This window comes from Ptychodera flava, chromosome 11 (assembly GCF_041260155.1).
Source record: "Ptychodera flava strain L36383 chromosome 11, AS_Pfla_20210202, whole genome shotgun sequence".
Taxonomy (NCBI): Eukaryota; Metazoa; Hemichordata; class Enteropneusta; family Ptychoderidae; genus Ptychodera; species Ptychodera flava.
In genome coordinates this window covers 26,166,026-26,193,057 of record NC_091938.1, presented here as the reverse complement: position 1 = coordinate 26,193,057, position 27,032 = coordinate 26,166,026, and the positions used below count along the sequence as shown (strand labels likewise).

At 38.2% G+C, this 27,032-nt stretch overlaps 1 protein-coding gene across 1 annotated transcript in view; it reads right to left on the bottom strand.

Annotated features, from left to right (window-relative positions):
- The window catches only part of LOC139144442 (low-density lipoprotein receptor-related protein 1-like), a 144,823-nt gene that overhangs the window by 20,445 nt on the left and 97,346 nt on the right, over nt 1–27,032 (bottom strand). The window contains 21 exon segments of the mRNA XM_070715142.1: nt 307–569; nt 1,063–1,185; nt 1,783–1,923; nt 3,276–3,410; nt 4,075–4,185; nt 4,936–5,064; nt 5,655–5,777; nt 6,524–6,889; nt 10,930–11,052; nt 11,965–12,201; nt 13,090–13,329; nt 13,698–13,894; nt 14,677–14,824; nt 15,812–15,861; nt 16,273–16,460; nt 17,090–17,436; nt 18,240–18,482; nt 18,697–18,945; nt 19,553–19,942; nt 21,738–21,908; nt 23,130–23,249. Coding sequence (XP_070571243.1) covers nt 307–569; nt 1,063–1,185; nt 1,783–1,923; nt 3,276–3,410; nt 4,075–4,185; nt 4,936–5,064; nt 5,655–5,777; nt 6,524–6,889; nt 10,930–11,052; nt 11,965–12,201; nt 13,090–13,329; nt 13,698–13,894; nt 14,677–14,824; nt 15,812–15,861; nt 16,273–16,460; nt 17,090–17,436; nt 18,240–18,482; nt 18,697–18,945; nt 19,553–19,942; nt 21,738–21,908; nt 23,130–23,249 — 4,094 coding nt within the window.

The following is a 27,032-nucleotide window of genomic DNA, read 5'->3' as shown; positions in this document are numbered from 1 at the left end:
AATACTACCTTTGACTTTCAATTATCAGTAACTTAAGGTAATTTGTTACCATACTACCAAAATTTGTGTGCTGACCCCAATTTTTATTCTCGATTTTGAAAGAGAATGATTGAAAATTTCATCGAAGAGGGTTTGAGCAAAAGTTTAAGTCTGTGGATGTTGAGGTGCACTTTCACCATTCCTGTGAGAGTACTTTTAAAAAGTGTTATGAATAATTTTATACAGATATTTTTTTAATTTGCATATTATTGGACATTACCGGTATTTGGAAAAAGAGCTACTGCTGTCAACTCTTAAGAGACTCACAATTATCTGTTCTGACGCATCTCTCTTTCGTCGCCTCTGTCCCCCATCTGACCCTATTCCGGGGGGACTCAGCCCTCTTCTGTTGATCGTCCCATCATGCACATTTGTCCAAAACATGGTCTGGGTGCCAAAGTGGTAGTCGACACTCTCAATTCTTGTGGACGTCTCGCCCTCATATTCACTGTCATAAGTATGCCCGAGTCGATCAGGATCCAGATGTCGAATTTCACTATCATTTGGAATTACAAGATAATCCGGATCACCTGAAATCAGAGGATAAATACATATAGGAGGAAGATTTTCAAAGGAGTCTGGTAAAGTAATGGGAAGAGCTTGGCATGGTAACACATCGGTGTTACCCTCCACAATACATATCCTGAATCCTACACAACTAATTCCCACACAAATTCCATGGTACTTTCTTGGACATAAGTGGGATCCAGACGGTGAGGTGATTAGAAAGTTTGTTTACATTTTGAATGTAATGTCCTTATGATTCCTCTACTACAGTCAGGTTCATAAGATCTTTGGTAAATATTTTACTGGCTGTACCACATGATCAGCAAATGTGATCCCTTTCTTCACTGTCCACATCATCCTTTCAATGATGTCCATACGACAGTACCAAAGTGATTCCTAGCTTCACGTCCACATAATCTTCCGTCACGCCCACACCATCCAAACACAATGTCCACAAGACTGTGGCCAAGAATCCCAGTATGATATCTAATGGAGAGTGGGAATTTTTTAACTCACCCTCAGCTTTACACGTTCCATCAGGTTCCTCAAAATACCCTTCAAGGCACCCACACCTGTAAGACCCCTTTGTATTGAGACACACTTGAGAACACACCCCGTATTTCTCACACTCGTTGACATCTGAAGAAAAAAGAAAGTTCTGAACTGTAAATGGGTGAAAAACAAAAACATGTTTCTTTTTGCACACCAGACTGCTTTAGTTTATCACATACGATGCTAAAGGCTGAAAAACTTGACCCTTCGACAACAATTGCTAGGATCATGTTTGCCAAAGATATTGTTAAGAAGTGTACAATCTTGTTAGAACTTTCTGCAAGCTGATAAGGTAGCCATGATGACACAGGAAATTTCAAGCAGCCACAACACTCAAGGGGCTGAATGTTCAAGCTGAAGAGAGATAATGAATGTGTGGATAGTTCTCTTGTAAAATATACTTTTTGAGCTTTTTCATGCTTGTTTCCCACATGTTTCATTTAAGAATGTCTATGCAATTTCTTCTTTGATCGTTTTCTACATATCCCTTTTGTGGTCCAATTCTGCTGATGAAATTACAGAAACTGTGACAGGAACCACTGTCTGAATGAGTACGGTGAAGGTAAAGTTTCTACGTCAAATCACAGCTCAAACTTTTTCTCCCGTTTTCAATTGTAAGTATATTTTGCATATCATTTAGTTCGCACATGGACATAAAAATGTTTGTTTGCAGGTAGACGTTACCTCCACAGGTGCGCCTATTGCTCTCCAACTCGTATCCCTCGTCGCATTTACAAAAATGGCCACCTTCCACGTTTATACACGTGTGATGACAGCCTCCGTTGTCAGTTGCACACTCATCAACGTCACCTGTGCCAGGACGAGCTGTCAATATGTGAGACAGAAGGATATCTTGTTAGACTCATGATATGACGGGCGAATTTTCAAAACTTCAAGAACTTGCTGCAGGGGACAAAAATCACTCATTTAAGGGATGTAATAGCATCTAATTTACAAAACTGATAAGCATAGAGCAAACTATGGTACAGCATTCAACAGTTTGTCAAAACGTGGACAGATATTAACGCCAAAGATTTCCAAACTTCTCAGAATGAGATACACAATACCTTACACAATCTACCATATTACGGTAGGTTATATCGAAATCTGCATTACATTAACTTGTTTATGCCACATCAAAATGTTTTACAACTGTAGATGACAACTTGCCTAGCTGGATGTATTTATGATGGTCTGACCAGCTGCCTGTCAAGTCATGACCTGACAGGCAATTTGATTTGTAACGTAAAACTGACATAACAAGAAAACCACTGTCAGTGACTCATGAAGCATGAGTGTGACAATTTTCAACCCTCTCTCTTGAAAAACTGAGTGAGACTACACTGCCTCTTGTGTGATTAATGGATTAAACTATTTTCAAATCACTGGTACAGAAATTTGCGAGAAATTTGTGAGAAATGGACACTTTCTCGCTGTATTGCGAGAAGTAAGCAAGAATACATACTTTCTCGCGATCAAGCTACGAGAACTGTGCTTTCTCGCATGCATCTGGGATAAATTGAATTCTAGCAATCAATCAGCGAGAACTATGTTTTCTTGCTCTGCATCTGCGAGAAAGTGTGAAATTTTTGTGAAATGCTTACACAGAAGAATACAATTTCTCGCAGATGCAGAGCGAGAAAACAAATTTCTCGCTGATTGGTTGCGAGAATTCAGTTTTTCGCAGATGCTGAGCGAGAAAACACAGTTCTCGCCAGCTGATTGCGAGAAAATTAAATTCTCGCTAAGTTTTTGCGAGAAAGTATGTATTCTCCCTTACTTCTCGCAAAAAGAGAGAAAGTGTCCATTTCTTGCAAATTTCTCACAAATTTCTGTACTAGTGAATGGTTTGCATGAAAAGATACTGCATTTGTACGTGGAGAGGGTTGCCCATGAGAAGGCAGCTGCATGTATGGTGGTGTTATAGACTGTATTACTAACGCCTGGTATTTGTCCATTTTCAAGAATTCTACCATACATGTACGCATATATGGGAAGAGAATTCAATATGGTAGACACGCTAATTGTTGATAAGGATTAAATTTTTTTCCTGCTTAAAGGGGTGATTAATTTTTTGCTGTAAGTGCCGATCACCAGTGGGTGATACATGGTGCAGTTGGTGACAAAAGCATAGCCTTGAGCGGTGGAAACAGCCATAGAAAAAACGCGACACTCACTGCAGTTTGCTTCATCAGAATGGAAGCCGTCTTCGCAGTCATCTTCATGGTCACACACAAATACATTTGGAATGCATCGATGATTGGCACACTTGAACTCGTACGATTCACACCTTGGACCTGAAGTGGCCTGACCTAAAAACCGACACACATAATATAATCATGCATTTCAGACTCATGAGATTCAAAATGGTCATTAACATAGGCGCCTTAAAATGTCACGTGGCATAGAATGCACCTCTGAAATATTCTGACTCTAAAATTTTACAATACCTTGCTGGTATGCCACGTGTGGGGACTCATTTTGAAGCTTGCGGAGTGAAAAAAGTTTCAATGTCTATTTTTGTGAAAATTGATTTAATTTCACCCTGTAGATTTAACAGGGGGAAGGAAGCCATTTTGTTTTTCAAATATTGGTATACTTTACTTCAGGTACTTTGTTTCTCTTGTACAAAAATTTGCATGATGTGTTGTGAAAGATTGAAATTATTCAGTGTTTTTTGTTACATTTTCATATTTTGCATGCTATAGCTTGATGTTTAAATAGGATTCCAAAGTAATATGACACCGTGTGAACGTCATCAAAAGCAGAATTTGTTTCAACACATGGAGAACTTATTAGCCAATGATGTTCTTGTTTATTCTTATGTTAAACCAATAGTTCTGTGTTACCTTTCTTTTAAAAACCGAGCAGTGAAAACAAAAATTACAATGTATTGTTGTACAGCTTTATACTTGGTGGACAAATGACACCATACAATATGGGTTTTTCTACTCTCATGTCCAAAAGCAGACTTACATGTCTCGTCTGAATTGTCACCACAGTTGTCTGTGCCATCACAGACCATAAAATTGGCAATGCATATGTGGTTGTCACATCTGAATTTATCTGCTGGGCATTCCAGCTTGCCTGAAAGAAATTGATTGGTTCACGTTAAAGACAATTTATGACGGAAGTGTTCATTCATGGAACGGAATGTACAGAACTGCATGTCAATTCTCTATCAGGGTGCTGTAACTCACTATTTTTCTAACTTTATAAACTATTTTTTATTAATGGATAGAATGTGTACATTTCTACTCACTATACATGCTACCTATCATATTTAAATCTTGTTACATATTGTACAGTTTATGTTAATGACAAGATTGACAATCTCGGAGGGACAATAAAATTCATTCCAGAATGTGACTTGCATTCAAAAATCAAGTTACAGATGGAACCTGCTTCCAATTACCACACACTTGTATTACTTTTCTGAGATTTTTATGTTTTTTTGTATTGAGTTAATCTGTTCACCCCAATTCCCTGTCAATGGGTCCATACTTGCGATTGATAACAATTGGTTTGGGCCAAACCATTGCAATGAAAGGGTTGATAAAGTAAATCTCAGAAGTTCTCTATTTATTATACTGAAACGGCCTGCATTGTTCCCTGTTGCCCATTGTTTAAAACTTGATTATTCCGGGACAAAAACCTGAAGTCTTATAATTCATAGCTAAAAAGCATTTGAAAATATAGAGTTCATTGGTGCTTCATAGCTCATTTTTTTTGCAGAAATACTTCTGGATGAACAGACACTGATGAATTTGTTGAAAGGCAAACAAAGATATTGGTAGTGTATACATATTAAAGTCTTGAATATAATTTGCCACTTACTACACATGTATGGGTTTTCATCGGAGCCATCATAACAGTCGTTATCACCATCACACCGCCAGGGTAGAGGGCGACATAGGGTGTTATTACATTGGAATTCTTCCGCACCACAAATAGGGCCGATAGGTCCTGATGAAAACAAATGACAATAAGAAAGCAAATATTTTGTGAATAATCACCTTTAAGCATATTGTTTGTGTTAACTGTAAAAGTTTTGCATAGATTCTTTCAAAAAAAAAAAGTTGTGCTGTATCTCCTACAGCTATAGTGATTTTGAAACACTACTGCACAATGCATGGTGCTGACAAGTATTTCTTCAAAACAAAACCGTGGATTAATCATATACCATTCACAGGCTGTGTCCATTTATTGAGTTTTAATCATTCAACTACCAAATATCTTGACCAGATATTATGCCTCTTGCCAAACAGAGGTAAGCTACAGTAGTTCCTTGAATTGTTAATCATATCAAAGAACCTCCGGGAGAAAAAAGATTATACTTTCGAAATGTGTAAAACTTGTTTAAATCTGTAGAAAAATCAAATATGAAGCTTGTACTTTGTTAGACAGAAACACAAAGAAGTAATTAATAAACACAATTTCTCATACAAAGTATACAGAACAGAATTTTACAAAAAGTAGGAACCATTTCCCTCTTTTATCTACAACATCCCCAAGAACCGAGGGAGGGAGGCATGGTTTGAGTCATTGTGCCCTACCTGTGTCACAGTTTGATTCGTCAGAGCCGTCTAGACAATCAACATCACTATCACACCTCCAATCTGCTGCTATGCAGTGACCGTTGTTACACTGAAATTCTGCAGAACTACACGTTGTGACACCTGTGAGGCGAGAAAAATTGCTAAAAAATTAGAATAATCTGCTTGCAATGATCAGATTGTGTTGCAAGTTGAAAAACATCCTGTGCCAAAACTAAGGGTTAGTGGGAAAAGACAGTATTTCACTTCAGGTACATGTAGTTTGCGCAGTGAAATTGAAAGATTTAAACTTTTCCTCAAATTTTCAGTGAGAAACTTTAAGCCATTCCCTTTAAAAATCATGAATAAAATCACGGGTTATTGTGCAAAATTGGGTATTAGAGAAAGGATTTACCCAGTATTTACAGGCTCTTGAAATTCAAAATGGCCGCAATCCCTGTATTAACTCTATGGGGCAAGAATTAAAATATTTGATTTTCACAAAAAATCAGCCACTGAAAATTTCATTTACTTCATGAGCATCAAAACAAACCCCCCACAAATGGTAGATCAAAAGAGTATTGCAACAATTTAAAAGTCTGAATATCTGTCCCTGAGGTACATTCTACCCTAGTAACTAGTGCATTAGCTACAGTGTGGGCCACTATGAAAAGCCTTTCCCTAAGTATGCAAAGGTTTAGGTCCACTTATCTTTGCTTCTGACAAAAGTGATTCAAACTCACAGAAAATGAGTTTTCATAGCAGCCTGGCTATTTTCCCATTAAAATAATGGAATGGTCTCATTAAACTGTACTAAATTTATAAATGGTTAAGATTCTACCATTTTAGTGCTTTCAGTAGGGGGTTAGCAAGGGATGAGTCAAACATACCACATCCTGAGCCTGTTTCATCTGAGTTATCACCGCAATCATCCTCCCCGTCACATATCCAACGGCTTGGAATACAGCGCTCATTGCTGCATCGGAATTCACTCTCTGAGCATTCCCTGGCAACGCAGTCCTGCTCATCGGAGGAGTCCCCACAGTCGTTGTCGTAGTCACACTTGAAGCGCAAGGGGATGCACCTGGAATTGTCGCAGCGGAACGTTTCCGGCTCACAGCTTTGCGACTCACAGGCGTCACTGGGTTCATCTGACAGATCGCCACAGTCGTTGAAGCCATTACAGCGCCACCGGAGTGGGATGCAGCGTCCTGTATTTTTGCATTGGAACTCACTGGGTGCACAGGTTCTGGCGCCTAAGAAAGTAAACCACACTTAAAAGTGAACTCGTGCTCATTTTTTCAATAGTTTTTTTGTCATGGTCATGGGTCAAAGTTTCTACTATAGGTTACAAGAGGTATCAGAGTTGCACTACTGCATAAGTGTGTATACATGTACATATCAACTGCACAACATACAATGTAATAGCTGTATCTATGTCAGCTGCCAAAGCTGAATTACAAAAGCATACCATCTTGCCACAAAAGATGAATTGTGTGATCTGAGTTGACGAAATGTCAGCCAACCAAGCAGAATTATGGGAGTTGGCCACCAAAGCTGAGCTTTGTCTCAATATATAAGTGTATGGGCTTCGGCCCTCAAAGCTGAATTATATCGTGAGTCTATGGATGCTGGCCACCAAAGCTGAATTATGTCATTCTTCAGTATGGGTGTTGCTCACTGATTAAAGCTGAATTATGTCAACCACCAGAATTATATAGTTAGTGTAAAGTATGGGTGTTGGCCATCAGAGATAAATTATGTCAGACGTGTACAGTATGGTGTTGGCCACAAAAGCTGATTACTTATGTCATGAGTCTATGGGTGCTGGCTACCAGTGCCGAATTACGTCATTAGTGTAAAGTATGGGTGTTGGCAATCAGAGCTAAATTACGTCATAAGTGTAAAGAATGGCTGTCGGCCACCGAAGCTGAATTACTTATGTCATGAGTCTATGGGTGCCAGCCACCAGAGTTGAATTGTCATTAAGTACTAGTGTAAAGTATGGGTGTTGGCAATGTAAGTTGAATTATGTCATACTGTAAAGTATGGGTGATGGCCAGCAGAGCTAGCTGAATTATTAAAGTGTACAGTATGGCTATTAGCCACTGAAGCTGAATTAATTATTCCATGAGTCTATGGGTGCCGGCCACCAGAGCTGAATCGTCACGAAGTGTACAGTATGGGTGTTGGCAAACATGAATTGAATTATGTCACTAGTGTACGGTATGTGTGATCGCCACTAGAGTTGTTAAAGTGTACATTATGGCTGTTGGCCACTGAAGCTGAATTAATTATTCCATGACTCCATGGGTGCCTTCCACCAACGCTGAATTTTGCCATAAGTGTACAGTATGGATGTTTACCCCATGAGCTGAATTATGTCATAAGTGTATGGTATGGCTGTTGACCACTGAATTATGCCATAAGTGTACAGTATTGGTGTTGGCCAATGAAGCTGAATTATGTCAGAAGTGTACATTATGGGTGTTGGCCACCGAAGCTGAATTACATTGTGTGTCATAAGTGTACAGTGTGAGTGTTGTCCACCAAAAATGAAGTATATCATGAGTACCTGGAAGGGTTTTGTTGGCCACTGCGACTGAATCAAGAAACAAATGTACAAACATCATCATTATGTTATTAGTGTATGATCGTTGGCAGCAAATGCTGAATTCTGTGATGATTCTATGGATGACAAGCTACCAAAGCTTAATTACACCAACCTTAACTTGCTATTAAAGAAAATGAATTCCCTTAATGTAATTGTGTTTAAATGAATTACATGCCATTTGGCAACATGCTACCACTTATAAGATATAAGTTGTCTGCCATTTCATACACATGTCCCTTTAAAGCCCCTGTAGCTGTAACTCTTGAAATTTGTTGACCTGATAAAGGCTTTCTATTTTCTCTGATTTTCTTTAAATTCTACAAATTTAAAGGATATAGTCTTTTACTTCTGAAAAATTGGACATTGACAAGTAAATTTAAACTTTAACCATTATTTGGATTTCCCGCGATTTTTAAAAACTGGTAATATTACAAAGAAAACAAGTCATTGACAATGACATAGTCCCCACTTGTAATAGGAGTATTAGTCTTGATGGGGCAGGGAAATGAGGTCATTAAGAAGTATCACTAAAGTGTATATGTTCAAATCTATGGACACATAGGTCTATGTCATTGTTCCCAATTTGAAACAAGAGGCATGTCTAAGTTATGGTTCTAAATCGGGAAAAAAGATCAAACCTCTTGCTGTATCGGCCAGCCAAGAAATACATATGTGCATAATAAATGAGGTACAAGATGTGACATCTTAAGGTCTATAATCCTATCAAAATTGAAGCGTAAAGAACTTGTGGTTACTGAGTTATGCATATATATGCATATTCAAGGTCAAAGGTCATCAAGGTCACGTGACATTTTGAAAAAAACTTTGTACTGCTAATTAATCCATATATGCCAAAATTCAGACCTCTAGCTCTATTGGCTTGCCCACAAATATATATGGGCATAATTAACGAGGTAAAGCATGTGTTGTCATAAGGTCTCCCATCCTACTAAATATAAAGGACATAGCACTTGTGGTTACCTATTTATTGACATAATCGTGTATTTTAGGTAAAAGGTTATCGAGGTCACATGACATTTTGTCAAAAAAATTCTATCCTATAGTCTATCCCTATATACTAAAAATCATACATTTACCTCTATTGGCTTGCTCAAAATTAGATATGCACATAATTAATGAGGTACAATATGTGGCGTCATAAGGTGTCCCATCATACCAAATATGAAGGGTGTAGCACTTGTGGTTACTGAGTTATGGACAAATATGTATATTTGAGGTCAAAGGTCCCCAAGGTCACGTGACATTTTGTCAAAATATCCGAGATATCTGCGTGAACGGATGGACTCACATGGATGGACTCACGGACTGACATGACCCAATCTATGAGGCCCCCTGGACTTTATCTTTGGGGACTAAAAACTGTGTCACTGCATCCTTTTTGCAATATGAATACGATGAGAAACTAAATTTTTATTTTTCTTGGCCTTATACATGGGAGTCTATGGACTGCCTTATACATGGGAGTCTATGGACTGCCTTATACATGGGAGTCTATGGACTGCCTTATACATGGGAGTCTATGGACTGCCTTATACATGGGAGTCTATGGTCTGCCTTATACATGGGAGTCTATGGTCTGCCTTATACATGAGAGTCTATGGTCTGCCTTATACATGGGAGTCTATGGAGGTGAAAACTAAAAAGTCCTCTATCACGGCCAAATTTGATCTCATTGTGAAACAAATCGACGTGCATCTGTATGAGGTATGGTACTATCCTTGTACCAAGTTTGAACGAAATCGCTCCAGGCGTCTCTGAGATATCTGCGTGAACGGACGGACGGACGGACGGACGGACGGACATGACCAAACCTATAAGTCCCCCCGGACGGTGTCCGTGGGGACTAACAAAGCATATGATGTCCCAGTGGAAAACATTCAGCACTATGCATTATATTGGACTGCTCTATTGTTTCTGTGAAGATTCCAATGCATATATGCACGACGTACAGTGTTTTTGCTTTATTTGCATGAGGGCGCCATTTTATGTTTGGGCAAACGTTTAGTATTTATCAAGCTCAAAATTGCACATGCAGTCCCAGTAGTCAGTTTGTTATACTTGTATAAACATCCCTCAATGAGTACATTCCCATCAACTTGTTTTAGTTTGGAAAAGCAAAAGTTTGGTTGAAGATAGAAAAGGGATTGTAGTGTTTTGTTTACAAAAGGTATCATAGCAACCATTTGCAGTAATAGTATCATACCATGCAATTTGAGAAGAGTGTCCTTTTCTCATGCCATAGTTCATTTGCTATGCACATAGATGTTTAGATATTTATCGCTTTCATTTAGCTTGAATGTCTTGCATTATAATGCGTATTTTGCCTGATTGGTTACTTCCGTCTGGTACAGAAAGTTGGGACTGATAATTTTGATCACACAAGGATACAACCACACTGTCAAACAGCAAAAGTTGCATGCAATCTGGTGGCTGATTTGCCACTTTACCAAAAGTTTCTACGAAGAGAGAAATACAACTCATTAGTGCCATATTCACAATAGCACTCAGTTTTTCTATATGCTACTAAGATCTTTACGGTTTACAAACCTTACAGGGTCAGAGAGGGTCTAAACATTCAAATTTATTTGTCATTTGTACAAGTTGTTTCTGAAATAATGCGGTATTTTGCTCTCCCGTCAACTGGATTAATATCCAACTTACTGCAGTTTGGCGGTTCATCAGAATTATCTCCACAATCATTGTCACCGTCACATAACCAAACATTTGGTATGCAGCGTTTGGTGCTCTCACACTGGAACCTGTCTTCCTCACACGGAATGTCTTCTGTAGAAAACAAACAACGGTTTAAAAATTTAAACCTCCATCACTTCAACCTCTCTGTACATTGGTCTAGTCAATCTATTGAAATAGCGTTCATCGCAATTTCGGGTTTTTTACTAAATATAGCTGCATGCGCGCGACTTTCAGACAAATATGCTGAAATTCGGACAAATTTTGTCGTTGTATGCGGGGCTGTTGTTGCAGCTTGTAGTCTCAGTCATCAATTCATACGAATAAGTGTGACGCTTAATAGCCATTCTAACACTTGCAGGTTTTATTTTCGTTGTTCATGCGGAAAATGCGGCCAAATATGTATTTATGCATATTAATGAGAGAGAACAGTGACGTCATTTGCGATCAACGCTATTAATGGGGCTAAACAAAAGTCTAGAGCAGAAAGAGGGTAAAGCATGCTAGTAAAACAAAACAAGACGACAATAGAAACATTTGATTTGAGGAAATCTAGCATGAGATGTATAATATGGCAAGGTCAAATTAGATGAGTTTCCTTTGCTATGTGCATGGTTTAAGGTAGTATACGCCTCGAAAGTTAAAGACTTAAACTTTTCCTCAAACTTTACCAAATGAAACTTTCAACCATTCTCTTAAAAAATTTACACAATAAAATTCGTGCGTCATCGTAAAAAGTTTTGAACTAACGAAACCAATTCCCAACATTTTGCCAATTAGAAATTCATAATGGCTGCCACTCCTAGGTCAACTTTATGGAAAAAAATTAAATTTTGGATTTTCTAAAAAAATAAGACGACGAAAGTTTTTCTTTTTCCAAGAGCTTTGAAATGAGCCCCACAAGTGGTAGATCAGAAAAAGAATTGTAGAAATTTGAGAGTCTGACTATTTGTGCCCGAGGTTCGTTCTCCCTAAAGAATTTTACAGTCCCTAAAATTGTCTCACCGCAGCCCTCTTCATCCTCTCCTTGTTCACAGTGCCTGGTTCCATCACACCGCAGTGAGGCCATGATACACTTTTCATCCTTGCTGCATTTGAACTGGTTGGCCAGACAGGTGTGGTTCATGCAGTTCATTTCGTCGGAACTATCTTCACAGTCGTCATCTCCGTCACACAGGAAAGCCGGGTTGATGCAGCGTCTGTTGTTGCATTGGAACTGCCCCGCCCTGCACACAAACGGACCTGCCACCACAAAGACAGCAAGACAATTAAAAGACATTTCTTCGCATGAACTCAAGCAAACAAAACACTCCAGTGAGAGATAACATTATAAATTCATTTCTCCTTACTGAATTTCTTCATTCTGTTGGGAAAAATTCACAAATTTTACACAAATTTATTTGTTATGCTGTCATGTACTGTTTTGTTTGAATCACTCATACACCAAAGTATTTATTTAAGCTGCATAGCAAAGTTTTGGTCTGAAACTGATAATTACAACCCATTGAGTAGACTGAAAAAATTCTTCATTTCCTGAGTCCCAAACCATTTTTGTCCATGATAATTTTTGTCAATGTTAATTGATCCTATGAATCATCAAATTTTATTAGAATCCTATTATTTTCAGTGGCAGTATTGGATTTTTGTATAAACGAAGTCTCACTCTTTTAAAACTGAAAGTTTGTTTTCCAATCAAACTTACTACTTCCTCTCCTCCATCATTTAAAACTCCATCAATTGTAACTTTTGATGGATATTTCACGACTTTCGTCCTGTCTGTAAAATGCATTTCATTGTTCTACTTCAGAGCCATGTACTGATGTGAACTTTTCATTACCAGTCATCATAGCCAATATTTGTGTTACTGGTGTATGTATGCCCATTTTGATTGGTGTAAACTGAACTTCAGGCCTAACATGAATTCATTTGTCAAAATAACATAATCCGGATTATGCTGCATGTGCTGCACTTTGTTGGCAAATGCAGCTAATACCCTGTATTTCAACACACTTGAGGAATAATAAGAAGAGAGCGTACTTGTTCTATAGAACCAAAATATAAAAATATCATCACGAGCTACAGCTATTGTCTGAAGTAAAACATGGCAAAATTTCACGCGTAAGCACTTACGACACGAAGCTGGTTCATCCGACCCATCCCCGCAGTCGTCCTCCAGATCGCATTTCCACCAGAATGGAATGCATTTGTCGTTGCGACAAACAAACTGGCTGGCGGTACAGTTCGACAGGCAGGTGCTCCGATCGGCTGCCAGGTAAAAGTTATCCGGACACGCACAAGTGCGCCCCCCTCCAGGCGCAAGTAGACACAAGTTGCTGCAGCCGCCATTGTTCTCGCACGGATTTCTTGGCACTGTAACAGAGTAAGAGGTGAAAATCTCATGTAGACTTCTGCCGTGAATTCAAGCAATCTATTTCATTGTGATAAGAAAATGAACACTCTTTACATTTTGCCTTCTTCATTTTCCTTGATTACCTCTACCTGTACAAAACCAAACACCCTTAGCAGGCTGGTATTATTTGGGGCAATTTCAACATTTTGCCGAAATGAAATAATGCACACAGTCTGATTGAAGATAAGTTACAGTACATGTGTAGCGTTTCAGTGCAGAATTCAGAAGCAATTCAATCAAACATGTTGACTTTTTCAGACAATGACACCACTTTAAGGTGATGTGAGGGTTTTGGACATAGCAATTTAATTCATTGAAACGCACTCACCTGCTGGTTGGCGTAAAGGATGGTAGACGTGCACGTCCATGGGTCTGTGTACCGTGGTGACCAGAGTGGTGGGATTTGCCCCGGTGTATTTGTGTGCTCTGTGTATTCCCTTGGTCTCCCAGTCACTCCAGAAAACATAATCTTCAAACACGGAGATGGCAAAAACATGCGGCAAATTCCCACTAATAACTGTTCTCCTGCAGAAACCAAAAGGTTTATTTTATTAACATACATGTAGTTAGGAAGGCCTATGAGAAATAGTCCAAGTTACAAGTTCTGAACTATGATGACTTGGCATATTTGAAAACAACTGTGTGTGAAAACGCAAATTACAACTATCTCATAATATGTACCTGAAAATGACTTTCTAGATGTGAACTCGTATACATTTACACATTTCCACAAAATGTTCATGTCTGCGTCACAATTTGATTCCTCATGGTACAAGAGGAAGATATTGATAGGTGGGGCAGTTAGCGGAACTCAGTTTAAAGGGCCAGTTGCTATAATTTTTCATGATTTTTTTCATGTTAACTGTTCTACTCCCCAAACACGAGATGCACAGTGAATTCAACACAGTGAATGCAAAGTGAATTCTCATCTTGACTAGAATTCAAATCTAAACAACAACTGCGTTAGAGTACCGGTACATATTATACATTTAGACTTTGTGTTGCTAAGCCATATAGTTGGTGTTCCAATGCTTTGGGAAGTGGCATAAGGACTTGCAATTAACATACAAAACAAAAATAACAAAAAATCATCAACAAAAATAGTGAAAAGTAACCATAAGGTACAGCTACTAGCTCTTTAAAGTAAAACTTAATTATTTTAATGATGAAATCTAAACTTCCCCGCACTGAGATTTCAACTTGTTGACTTTTAATACAGTGCAAGGCATTGGTGTAAAATGTGCAGAAATGTAGCCTTGCCACAGCTAACATCTTCACAAATGGGTCATCATGCAAAATTTAGATACCTGTTTGTGCCGTCCACGTCTGCAAACTCAATGGTGTCTTCTCTAGCATCTGCCCAGAACAGTTTACCTGTAGTGTAGTCTATGGCTAATCCATTTGGCCATCCTAACTTCTCCGTTATCAGATGAACCATTCCACTGCCATCCATACCTAAATTGTGAAAGGAATACACACAAGGGTTACGGACAGTCAATCTGTACACCCCTATTCCAAGTAAACGGGTCCACAATGACTATTGAAAAAAGTAGGTTTGGGACAAACTACGATGGTAAAAGGGTTAATAATGGGGAAAGCACTTTGTACTAATTCAGTTGCTCTCAAACAACAGAATCTGATAAGTATTATGTTGATACAGTAAAACCTGTCTAAACCGACCCCTACAGGGACTGAGAAAATCGGTTTTGAGAGGTGTTCGGTTTAGACAGGTCCTTTTAATATAGAGTTCTCTTGGAATGGGACTTGGCAAAGGGTTCAGTTTAGACAGTATTCCAGTTTATACAGTGTTCAGTTTAGACAATTTTCACTGTACATTGTTTCAAGATACAGTGGCAGTGGAAGTCAGCTGGGTGCTTCACAATGGAGAGTTTTAAACTTGTGCTAAAATTTTCCTGAATGACTCTGAACCCATCTCTTTTATGATCAAGGATACAGTTCAAAGGTCAAATTTCAAAGTTTGCTACCAGTGAAAGAAATAAACAAAACGTTTAATTCTTTAATGCTACACAAATGTTCACTTTAGCAAGAAAAACTGAAAATTTTGATTTTCACAAAAGTAAGATGGTGAAAACTTCTGTTGGTCAACAAGATTTAAAATGAGTCCAAACAAGCCCCTGGTCAGCCAGGCATTGTAAATATTTGAGAATCGGAAAGACACTTGCTGAAGCCAACCTGTCGCAATGAATTGAGTAATGTGTAAATGATCTGCTCTTAATTCCCTAGTCTAACATATGAACGGATTAAAATAAATTGTTTATCATTGTCTATTAAAGGCTGGTTTTTCAAAAATTACATTTAATTTCAAAACAGCTTATATGGACTGGTATTACGAGTAGATGAAAATGTATGTAGATACAGATAATGAGCTTAATGCACTAGCAGTGTGATGCAACAAAGCAGTGACCTGTGTGTACCACATACCTGCTCTGCCTATGAACGGTTCTCGGCCCCAGTCTGTCCAATACATATATCTGCAACAGAATGATAGAATTAACATTTTTCCTTATGGACACTTTAATCCAGGCACTGGAATACTGATCGGACCATGGAAAATGACTCCAGACAAAACCACCCACATTTGCGACAGCAATCAAACCAGGGTCAATGTTGTTTAAATTGACAACTATATGTTACATGAATAAATGTGCCATTAATATGTAGAGCTACCTAATCTCTAGGCCTATTACAGTAATTTTATATTTTCACCCTGTTACTAGAATATGATTTTCTTTCAATTCATGAACTTCAAGAGAGGTAAATTCTGACAATTATTGTTTTAATTATTTTGTCTATCTCCTAGCTGTGGCATCTTTATAATCCTTTTTTCTCTCGACTCCCCTCCAAAAACTCTCACATGACAGTATACTAAGAGCTAGACGTACCCCGAGAAAGGGTCGACGACGATGGCCCTTGGCTCGTCAAGACCAGAGTTGATAAGAACTTTTCTGTAGTCTCCGTTCAGCTTGGATACTTCAATAGTATCACTGGCCTTGTCACACCAGTACAGATTCCTGGCCACCCAGTCCACGGTCAATCCATCTGGATTACGCAAGCCAAGTGTGTGTAACCTCTGTGAATGACACAGTATAGGTGAATCCTCATTGTTTCTTTCGGAGAGGGGGGGGGGGGGGGGGGGAATTGCCCCTTTATTGTAGCGTAGATGTGTTCTTGTGCAAGATTGGGTATAACTATAAAGTTTGTTTCTCTTTCACTCATAATCTTTATTCTTGATATTGAAAGAGAATGGTTTAAGTTTGCTGCATGAAAAGTTTAAGCAAAAGTGTGAGTCTCAGGGTGCACAACACCTTACAGATACAAGACTGTTGACAGATATAAAAGTAAGGGTCCACACACTCAAAGACATTTAAAATTCAAGAGCTTTTGAGGACTTTTTAAGCAATATTCATGGACTATCTGATTCTGAGGTCCAAAATATTAGTTTCAAGGTATTATTTTCACAATATATCAATTTTCTACAGTTTTTTGATTTTCAGATATTGTTTTTCATAACATCCTGCATGATCAACCTGTAATTTTTGGTAACTGGGGTGGCAAATCAATTTTCCATGACTTATTCCAAGACTCAGTATCATTTTCCAGGAGTTTTCAAGGACTTTATTGGTTGCTTGAAAATTCAAGGACATTCGAGGAGGATTCAGACGGTCCCAGAAAGTAATAAAAACACTGACAGCTCAGTACCTCAACTGTGGCATTCTCCACGTCTAATCTGGCTCGACTGATGTTGCTCCTTTGGCCTGTCACATCTGACCAGTACACGTACTGTTCCTGGACATCGAAATCAAGCGCCACGGCATTGACTAGATCTGAGATAACGATATCATAATTCTTGACGCTTCCATAAAAGTCGAGCCTCCTGAGATAGAACCGATTGGAAAACAATAAATAGGGATGGACGTCTGAGCTGTGCTTGCAGGTTCTTCCATCAGCGTCCAGCTGGTATCCGACTGTGCAATAGCAACGATAGCTGCCTCGCTCATTGTGACAAAGCTGACTGCAAGGCAGTGTTTCACGACACTCATTCAGATCTGAAAGACAAACAAGAGAAAGAGGTGTCAACAAATGATTGTAATAAAGTTTCTTCTACAATTTTGGAAAAGGTTAGGATGTGCCTCGAGGTCAGATATTTGAACCTTCAAATTTTCACAATACTTTTTGGATGTACCACTTGTGGGGGTTCATTTTAAAGCTCTTGACAAAAGAAACATTTTGACACTCTTAGTTTTTCAAAAATAAAAACTTTTGTTTTTCCCAATAGAGTTAACACAGCCATTTTGAATTTCAAATATTTGTAAATGTTACTTAATTTGTTTCTCTAGTGCAAAATTTTTGATGTGGCTCCTGATTTTTATTGTTGATTTGGTAAGAGAATGGTTGAAAATTTATTGAGGAAAGTTTCAGCAAAAGTTTAAATTTCTCACTTTTGAGGCGTGTACTACCTTAACCATTTACCAGTAGGCATACCGGTACATGTATTCATAAAGTGCCAAAAAACATAAACTGCAATTGATAAACAGTGAATGTAAACGCTACCACAAAGGGCTGATGCCAGTCTCTGCAAAGTTTGGATTCAGTGAAAATTGCTGCAATTTCGAGTACACTTTCAGCAATTTCAAGTACATCTTGAAACGTGCAAGCCATCTGAACAGCGTTTGCTGCAGCAATATTTTCTGTCATAGATTAGAAGTAATTTTATCTCCTAGCACAGTGTCAGGAAGGTGACAATGCATTTCATTGAAAAAAGGATTCTGAATCAAAGTCTGACATAGGACAACCAATCAGAGTTCTACCACAACATCACATGACCATTCTGCAAAGCATCAATACACACCTTCACATGTTGAATTATCACTGCCGAGAACATATCCTACAGGACACAAGCATCTGAATCCAGTTTGCAGATCCTCACATTCGTGGCTGCAATGGTTGATGTTTGGATGTTCACACTCATTGATGTCACAACTTCTCTCATCCGAGCCGTCTCCACAGTCGTCTGCCCCATCGCATACCCTGCTTGATTCTATACAGGCACCGGTGTCACACCTGAATCGATCGGCTGGACATGTTACATGGCCTGAGACACAAAAAAATTATAAATTTTTGATATCAGGATTCAAACAAATGATTAGAAAAACTACTATCTAATTATCTACATCTCATGGGAAGAACAAAAAAAAACATTTACAAACACAACTGTCATTCCAAACTCTCTTTTTTACTGATATGTACCTGACTCTTTCATAAAACTATTAGCAGTAAAGCACATGCATCAGAGTCTTAGAACTCACCACAATTGCTGTTATGAGGGGCCTCGTCTGAAAAATCATGGCAGTCGTTGTCACCGTCACACTGCCACTGCTTGGGAATGCAACGTCCGTTTTGACACCGGAAGTGGCTGTCTTCACAGCCCGGGTACTCGCATGACTCCGGCTCATCAGAGCCATCACCGCAGTCGTCGTCATGGTCACACACCCAAGACATCTGAATACACCTTCTATTGCTACACGCAAACTCGGAGTCATCACAAGTCTGCGACTCTGTGAAAAAAACGCCAGATTTATTAATTTTCAGAACTAGACTTAATCGGTAATAATCACTTCGATAATGGAAATCTTTGAGGTGAAACTCTAGTATAGTGAGATGACTGACATTTGTTTGTTTTCCAAAAATTCATGATGGGGCCTGAATCTAGACTAAACAAGAAAGCTATCGAGCAGGACACAATGAAGAACGACAACTATTTCCAAATGTTTACTGGGAAAGATGACATTCAACTATTATTTCTGAAGTCTGAGCAGATTGTTTGGGTTTGATGTCCGCAGAGACCACTTTGAGGGATCCAATCAAAGGCTCACTGGAAATGTCTTGATAAACTTACTGTATCTCACTATGTTATATCACTTGATACACTTACTGTTACAATACGCCTGCTTTGGAGGCTAATCCAAAATATTTTGACACATCTACTACATTTCTGCTTTTGGGGGCTGGTTACAAGCCCTTTGACATACTTAATACATCAGCGCTCAGGCCCCACCCTTAATCTGCAGAATTACTTGCCATCCAAGAGGCCAATCCCAAATGTTTTGATTCTTTCACCACACCCTTTCCAGAGGCTAATTGCAAATCTTTGGACAAACTCACCACCACATCCCTCCTCTGGATGTTCATCTGTTGCATCTCCGCAGTCGTTGTCTCCATCACACTTCCAATTATTCGGGATGCAACGCCGTGCTTCCACACAACGGAAGTGATCGGCATCACAGGTCACTTCCGTGCAATGGTGCCGCGTGCCATTCTCATCAGATCTATCACCACAGTCATCATCAAAATCGCATATCCAGCGGGTTGGAATGCAGCGTCCATTATCGCACGCAAACTGGTCACTGGGACAGTCGTATCGGCACTTGTCGTGTTCGTCGGAGCCATCGGGACAGTCGTTGTCACGGTCACATTCCCAAGACGGGGGAATACAGCGACCTGTTCCACATCTAAAGTATGAAGCTGGACAGGCATCTGGGGATGGTGTTAAACCTGTATGTATAGAGGTGAAGGGTCAGAGGTCAAATTGTCAATATTGAAAAGAAGGGAACATTTAAATGTTACCAGTGTAGTACTGTTACAGTTGTAAAGTGTCACTAGTGTGGTGTAGTAACAAAGGGGCAAATATCTAATGATAGTACAACCAAGGTGCCTGGAAATTGGACACCAAATCAAGGACTTATCAGTGCTATATAGTGAGCCATCTGGTCATTTAAATTGGTCATTTGGTAATCAGTGAGCCACTTTTTAACTTGATAGTGATATCTCTTTTTATTTCAGCCAACTACAGACACTTCATGCCTGTGGGGGCATGATTACAGATAATTCAGTATAGAAACATGGCTGCTTGTTACTACATGGGATGAAGACTGAATAAATATAATAATAATATTTTGGATGATATCATACTCTGCATTGCAATATAAAATTAATTTGCAGACATATGAAGTCCAATTTCCACTTCGGCTGTAAACTTGTGCAAGTTATATGTATAATGCTGCTTCACAGGGGTCAGATTGTAACAATGGCATGTGATACAGTGTTCACAAGATTTTACGGAGGCACTTTCTTCTTGTAACGTTATCTTGACCTTGAAGTCATCGGCAAGTTGAAAGAAATTGAGGGGAAATGGGTGGTTTCATGTCGTGTCACTAGATCTGACATTTCAAGACTGCTTCCTATTTCAAGTGGACGCTCTCCAAATATCTGTTGTCCTAATAAGTGATACTATTCTAAGGAGGAAAGAGAAGAAAGCCACACGCCATTTCATTCTGTTATGGCATATGCTCACAGTGATATACGGACCCTGAACTCCTTAGCTCAGATTACAAGTGTGTCATTGATGAAGATTCAGATTACGATTTTCTGGACTTTAAATTAGAAATACTATTTCTACACAATTTTTTCTGTTTTGATTGATTTTATGAGATCTTTGCATAAAGTTCCAAGTTAAATGTGGACTGTTGGTATTTAATCAATACTAGATATGTTTGAAATATGTTAGCGATTTGAGTGCTGTATTTTTTCCAACCAAAATTTCAGTGCAACATTTTACCAATTTTTATGAATTTTTCAATAACTTTTCTGATAATTTTGGACAAAATGAACACAACTTTTCATTGGCCATAGGTTTTTATCAAAATTTTGGCAAAAATCTGACAAAAATTGACATAGGTATATTTTATAAGGGTGACAAAAATTGACTTTGGCACTGAAATTGTTAAAACAGAATAATGGCCCTTTAAAAACAATTTCATGGTGGGTTATATCCAAGAGGTTTTCTTCTATGGAAAATCATTAATACAATGAAACCTGTTGAAAAGCCGAACCCGGCTAAATTGGATACCTGTCTAAATTGAACCCTTTTCCCAGTCCCATTCCAATAGAACTTTGTGTTAAAAGGACCTCTATAAACCAAACACCTCTCCAAACTGAACAATTTTCTCCGTCCCTGAATGGCTCAGTTTAGACAGGTTTTACTGTATATTGTAACTTTTGAAATTTGTTGTTTTTGACAAAGCTGCAATTTGGCTACAAATAATTTTGAAGTGCAATTTTTCTAAGTACTTATATCAGAGACCATATTTTAACTGTTTCATCTAATACTGCATATATGTTGAGGTGCTCAGCTTTGTTTCTATCCTGATCTTTATTTAAGGTTGCTGAATCAACTGGAAAAATGTCCTTGTTTAAAAAATATGGTACAAAAAATTTTGCTTGCCGTCAGTTTTGTCTTGCTGAGAAATTCTGAGGAACATGAATAGTCTAATCTAGCATTTATCCTCACCGTCGCACTTTGCTTCATCCGAGTTATCACCACAGTCGTTTTCGCCATCACAAACCCAGTCCTCCAAAATACACACAGCTGTGAGATCGCAGTTGATGTACTTGGGGATGTCAATGCTACCGATGGGGATTGTGAAGCCCGGCGGACGGTAGGCAGTGCAGTTGCGAAAGGCTGTGGAAGACCAAGAAAAAATTTGGAAGGAGATTGTTAGTCTGTGGTCAAGGCTAAGTACCTTGGTCAATTTCCTGGAGATCTGAGACTGAATTTGATGAGAGTAGTGCTGACAACTGCAGTATGATGTTACGGTATAACCGTCCATATATGATATTAGAAGTTCCAGACTGAAAAACAGACAAAATCTGTCCATTTCGAACATGCATTTGCTGCTGCAGATTCATGTCATAACTCTTGACTTGTGTGATTTTCATATTTTTATTCTGACACTGGCAGGAACAGATGTCTAATTCGCCATTCTGGAACACAAATTTCTGATAAAAGATCATCAAACAATGCCACATAAAAAATTAACCTTTTGAAACAAACAATAGCATTGTGATATGCCGTATAATTTGCAATTTCTTCAGCACTTTTACAAAAAAGCCAAATTTGCAACAAATTGAGAAAACAAAGATATCTGATCTAGATGTATGTATTTTCATTGACTATTAATTGTATTTTGTGATAGTGTTAACACTGAGAATAGAGCCACTTTGAATTTGAAACACTAATGAATTTGAAGCAATTCACGGCTTAAAACTTTCACAGAACATTTTACACTTACAAATTTAAACTAAATCACACTGTCACGATGGTGAAAATAAGCTGCTTTTGGACTCATTTTCTCCAGCTTTATAACCCTTCTGCTCATCAGTGAGTGTAAGATGTATTGGCAGATACTATGTTATCACTGAGCCAATCAGTGTACTACTATGACCTTTGAACTATGGATGTAACTTGAGTGAAAGACAGAAGTCAACTTAAAGGTATACAGTCACCTGTAATCTAAATATGCCCATATATAGTCAAAGGGGCATTCCTTGGCCCATGCGAGGGCGCTGTTTTTAAAAAGCGGTCACCTACTTAAAATCTGTGATTGGTTAGATTTTCTCTTTCCACGGTAACTGTGGCAAAATTGGAACAGGTGACAGTATACCTTTAAAGGTTTGTGTATTAACTCAGTTTAATGTAACAGATAGAATGGGGCAAGGGCTGATTCTTATAGCTTCCTCAGTACTACTGCAGCAGAAAAACAATAGATCGAACTAGAAGTGAAAGACAAAAGTCAACTATAAAGAACGTAGTTTAACTAACAGATAGAAGTGGGCTACAGGCTATTCTGATAGCTTCGTCAGTATTCTTGCAGCAGAAAAACAATTGAATAAGCACACTCACGGCAGCCCATTTCATCAGATGAGTCATGGCAGTCAAGGTCCCCATCACATCTGAAAGTATTACTGATGCATTGCAGTCCACTTCTGCATTGAAATTCATCGTCCTCACACTCAGTACTTGCTGTGAGTTTAAAGGTAACAAAGTGTCACTGTTATTCCATCACTGGTGCACAAACAAGATCTTTCCGATTGTTGTGTCAGTTTATTTTTTCCAGAAGATATTTGCACTTGAACAAATGATAATTCGTTGGAATAACGAATCTTCAACACCAAGGTTGAAGACAGTTTACACATTTTCTACTTACTATACAGAGGTGATTTTACGGGTTTTGTTTATCTTAATATTTCCTTAAATATTTAAAATAGGCTGTAAGGAGAAATGATAGTATTATTGATTGGTATTACCATTGTTAATATTATTATGATTGTTAGTAAATGGAAAGAACAGTGTAATAATAGGCATGCATGGTGGGCTCTAAATCGACAGACACAAGCGATGAATACTCAGTCAAATTTGTTTAAGGGACAAAGATGTTTTCTTTTCAAATTATTCATCAATTTTTTTTTTTTCAAGTGCGGGTGCTATTCATGTTGCTCTGCTCAATTGATAGCTAAAATATCAGTCGTCCTATCTCTACTCCGTCCCTGCTCGTAGATGTTACAATAAATGCTGTGATGACACAATTTATGGTACACACCAAAAATAATGTCAGCAGCACATTGTGAACACGCAGGGAGTGAGCACAGATTTGATGATAGATAATTCACCATTTATGGATAGATATGAAGGTACATTTGAACAGAAGGTAATATAGGATATTGTTTCATCGCTGCTGTCTGCCGACAAGCAAGTGGAACTTATGTGAGCTTGGCAAATGCTGATGTCATACACCTTAAGCCCATGCATCCTTATTGTGTAAGAGGTTGACACGTCCACCTTTGAAGATGTGAATTGCAATATCAGAAGTGGACAAGTAAATCTACCTCATTTGCATATCCATACAAGAATGTTACTATATATGCTAATTTATCTCATAAACAGTGGAAATTCTAGTGATTGGATTTGAGTACAGGTTGCATATCAGTAGGTGACTTGCTGGACAGGTGGTTGCATTTGGTAGATTCTGTAGAGATCAGAGTATGGGCCAACTGCCTAGTTTGACGGATTTAGTACGGGCACAATAATGGCAAATATATGGCCTTCCTAGATGAATCAATCCAGTAGTTAGTTGTACTACTTGGCTGTGATAATTGGTATAGATGGATAAGGCCAAGGAACAAGCTGACAAGTGGTCATGTACCGGTACCCTTCTACCACATCATTGTATAGTGATTATCTGAATAGATGAGTAAGACGAAGTGGCCAGTGGGTATGTGGTCAGACAAGGTAGGTAGTACGTGCCTTGAAAGTGAAAGATTTTAATGTTTGCTCAAACTTTCCGCAAGGAAAATTTCAACCATTTTTTTTTTAAATCAAGATTAACAATCAGGGGTTATCATGCAAATTTTGATACCAGAACAAAAATTTAATGAACATTTAGTGATATTTAAAAATCAAATGGCCACCATCCCTGTGCTGTAACTCTATGAGGGAAGATAAAACATTCAATTTTCACAAAAATGTTACAGCAAAAACTTCTTTTACTTCAAGAGCTTAACAATGATCCCAAACAAGCGGTATGCAAGAAAAGAATCATAAAAATGTGAATATCTATCACTGACGTGCATTCTACCATTGAAGTTTGTAAATGGTTGCGGTAAGATGGTCAAACAGATCCTATTCAATCTGAAATGGCAGATATTGCATCAGTTGTTACACATTGCACACAGGGAATGTGCTGGGCCAGCAGGCACATTACAAGGAAACAGCAGGATGACTTCACAGTCAATGGATAAACAGATGGATATTACTGAAATTGGCGGAATAGAAAATTATTACTGGTATCAGACGCAGGGTGGTCAGAAAGAATGTGACTGGTTTTGACACTTGGTAAAAATCGTTAATGCTTATTTCTTCCATTGCTCTGCATTGAACAACATACGTCTATGATAAGACATGAAATGTTTTGATCAACCATGTACATCGAGACGAATATCAGAGGACATCAGCAGATCCACTGGCAAGTGATTACCTAAACTCTACAATACAAGTGCAGATGATCATTGATAATGATGAGAGAAATGAATTGTACACAGGGCAAAGGGATACTGTTTTTGGAGATGTTATCATACATTAAAAAAATTTTTAAAACTATGTTTCAAAGTTATGGATTTATAGCTTTTTGATTACACCATGTCAAATAAAGGACCCTGATTGGATATGCAAATGTGATTGACGTGTCAATGAACATAAAGTTTTGATTGAAACCATGCCTTTTGCATGGTGCTATGAAAAATTTTAGGAAATATATTATGTACATTAAGGTAGAATGCGCCTCGGTGACAGATATTTGGACTCTCAGATTTTGACAATTCTTCTCTAATCTACCATTTATAGGGACTCATTTTAAAGCTCTCGGAGTAAGAGAAATGTTCATCATATTAGTTTTTCAAAAATTGAAAATTTCTTTTCCTCCATAGAGTTAACACGGAGACCATTTTGAATTTCAAGCATGGTGAAATGTTTGGCAACTTGTTTCACTAGTACCAAAATTTGCAGGGTGATCGAAATCTGATATTTATTATGGATTTGGTGAGAGAATGGTTGAAAATTTCATTGAGGAGATTTCGAGCAAAGGTTTGTCTTCTACTTATGAGGCGCATAGTACTTAAATATACGTTAATTATCTCATGCAAGTTACAAGTTAGAATAACCATACCAGCTATCAGCTGAGACTTACTGCTGTCTGCAGAGGTCAGTAACACGGATTACACCATCGCCAAAAAGGAAACAAAAGGGTAATAACATACTGTAACTACAAGCAATTCCAAATATTACTGCTGGTCACGCTACTGCTGGGTCAGTTATAAAGAGCATGGGTTGGAGATCTCTGGGTGAAAATTCCAGTATGTGTAACATGGAAAACTTGGAGAAGGCAAAAATAATGAATTTTGGATGCTGTCCTGTCAGAATTGCTATTTGTATATTTTCCTTTGTAGATTCACTGTCAGAGATCGGGTTCACGTTTACTTCACATGCACAATACAATTCACAGAGAATAAAGATTGAACATTTTAGGACTGTATGGTGGATCAGTATTTAAATGCTCTAAGACAAAATGAGGAGTGATTTCTGTTTGTTTCTCTGACATGAGCATTGATGTCAGGAAACACAACCTTTGTTTTTAGATTCTTTAAGGTTTTCCATGTTACACAGCACATCTACGGCGGGTTGTGGGACAAACACCTCATCAAATATGCAAATACAATAAAACAACCTTAATTGCGTAACCAAACATGCCAAATGCAGACTATAACTAAATTGATCACAATTTCTCTTTGAGTCTCAGTCAAGCACAGCTGTTTTCAATGACTCAAACTGATTATCTTTGTATCATTTTTGTTAATTTTGCACTTTTTCAGATCTCACATCTCTGAAAATCAACTTTTCATACAAAGTTTCTTATCAATATCGGATTGCACATTGAAATGATTTGTGATGTTCTCTTATGATAATTACAAATTTGTAATGTGACTTCTAAACAATAACAATGAATTTTACTGTAACAAATCAGAAACCATGGTAACCGTTTTGGTATACCTTGTTGATAGCAAACTTAAACTGCAGTGAAGTATTGAGTTTTTCGATCTTCACTTCCCATGATGCAACAGTGAGATGGTGCATCAGGAGTTCATAGAAGGGAATATTGTTAAATTCAAAATACTTCTCAACTGATAAATGACAAACAAATGAATCCAACTTATTGTTTGTGAGTTCCAAGGTACCATCATAAAATTTTGACTG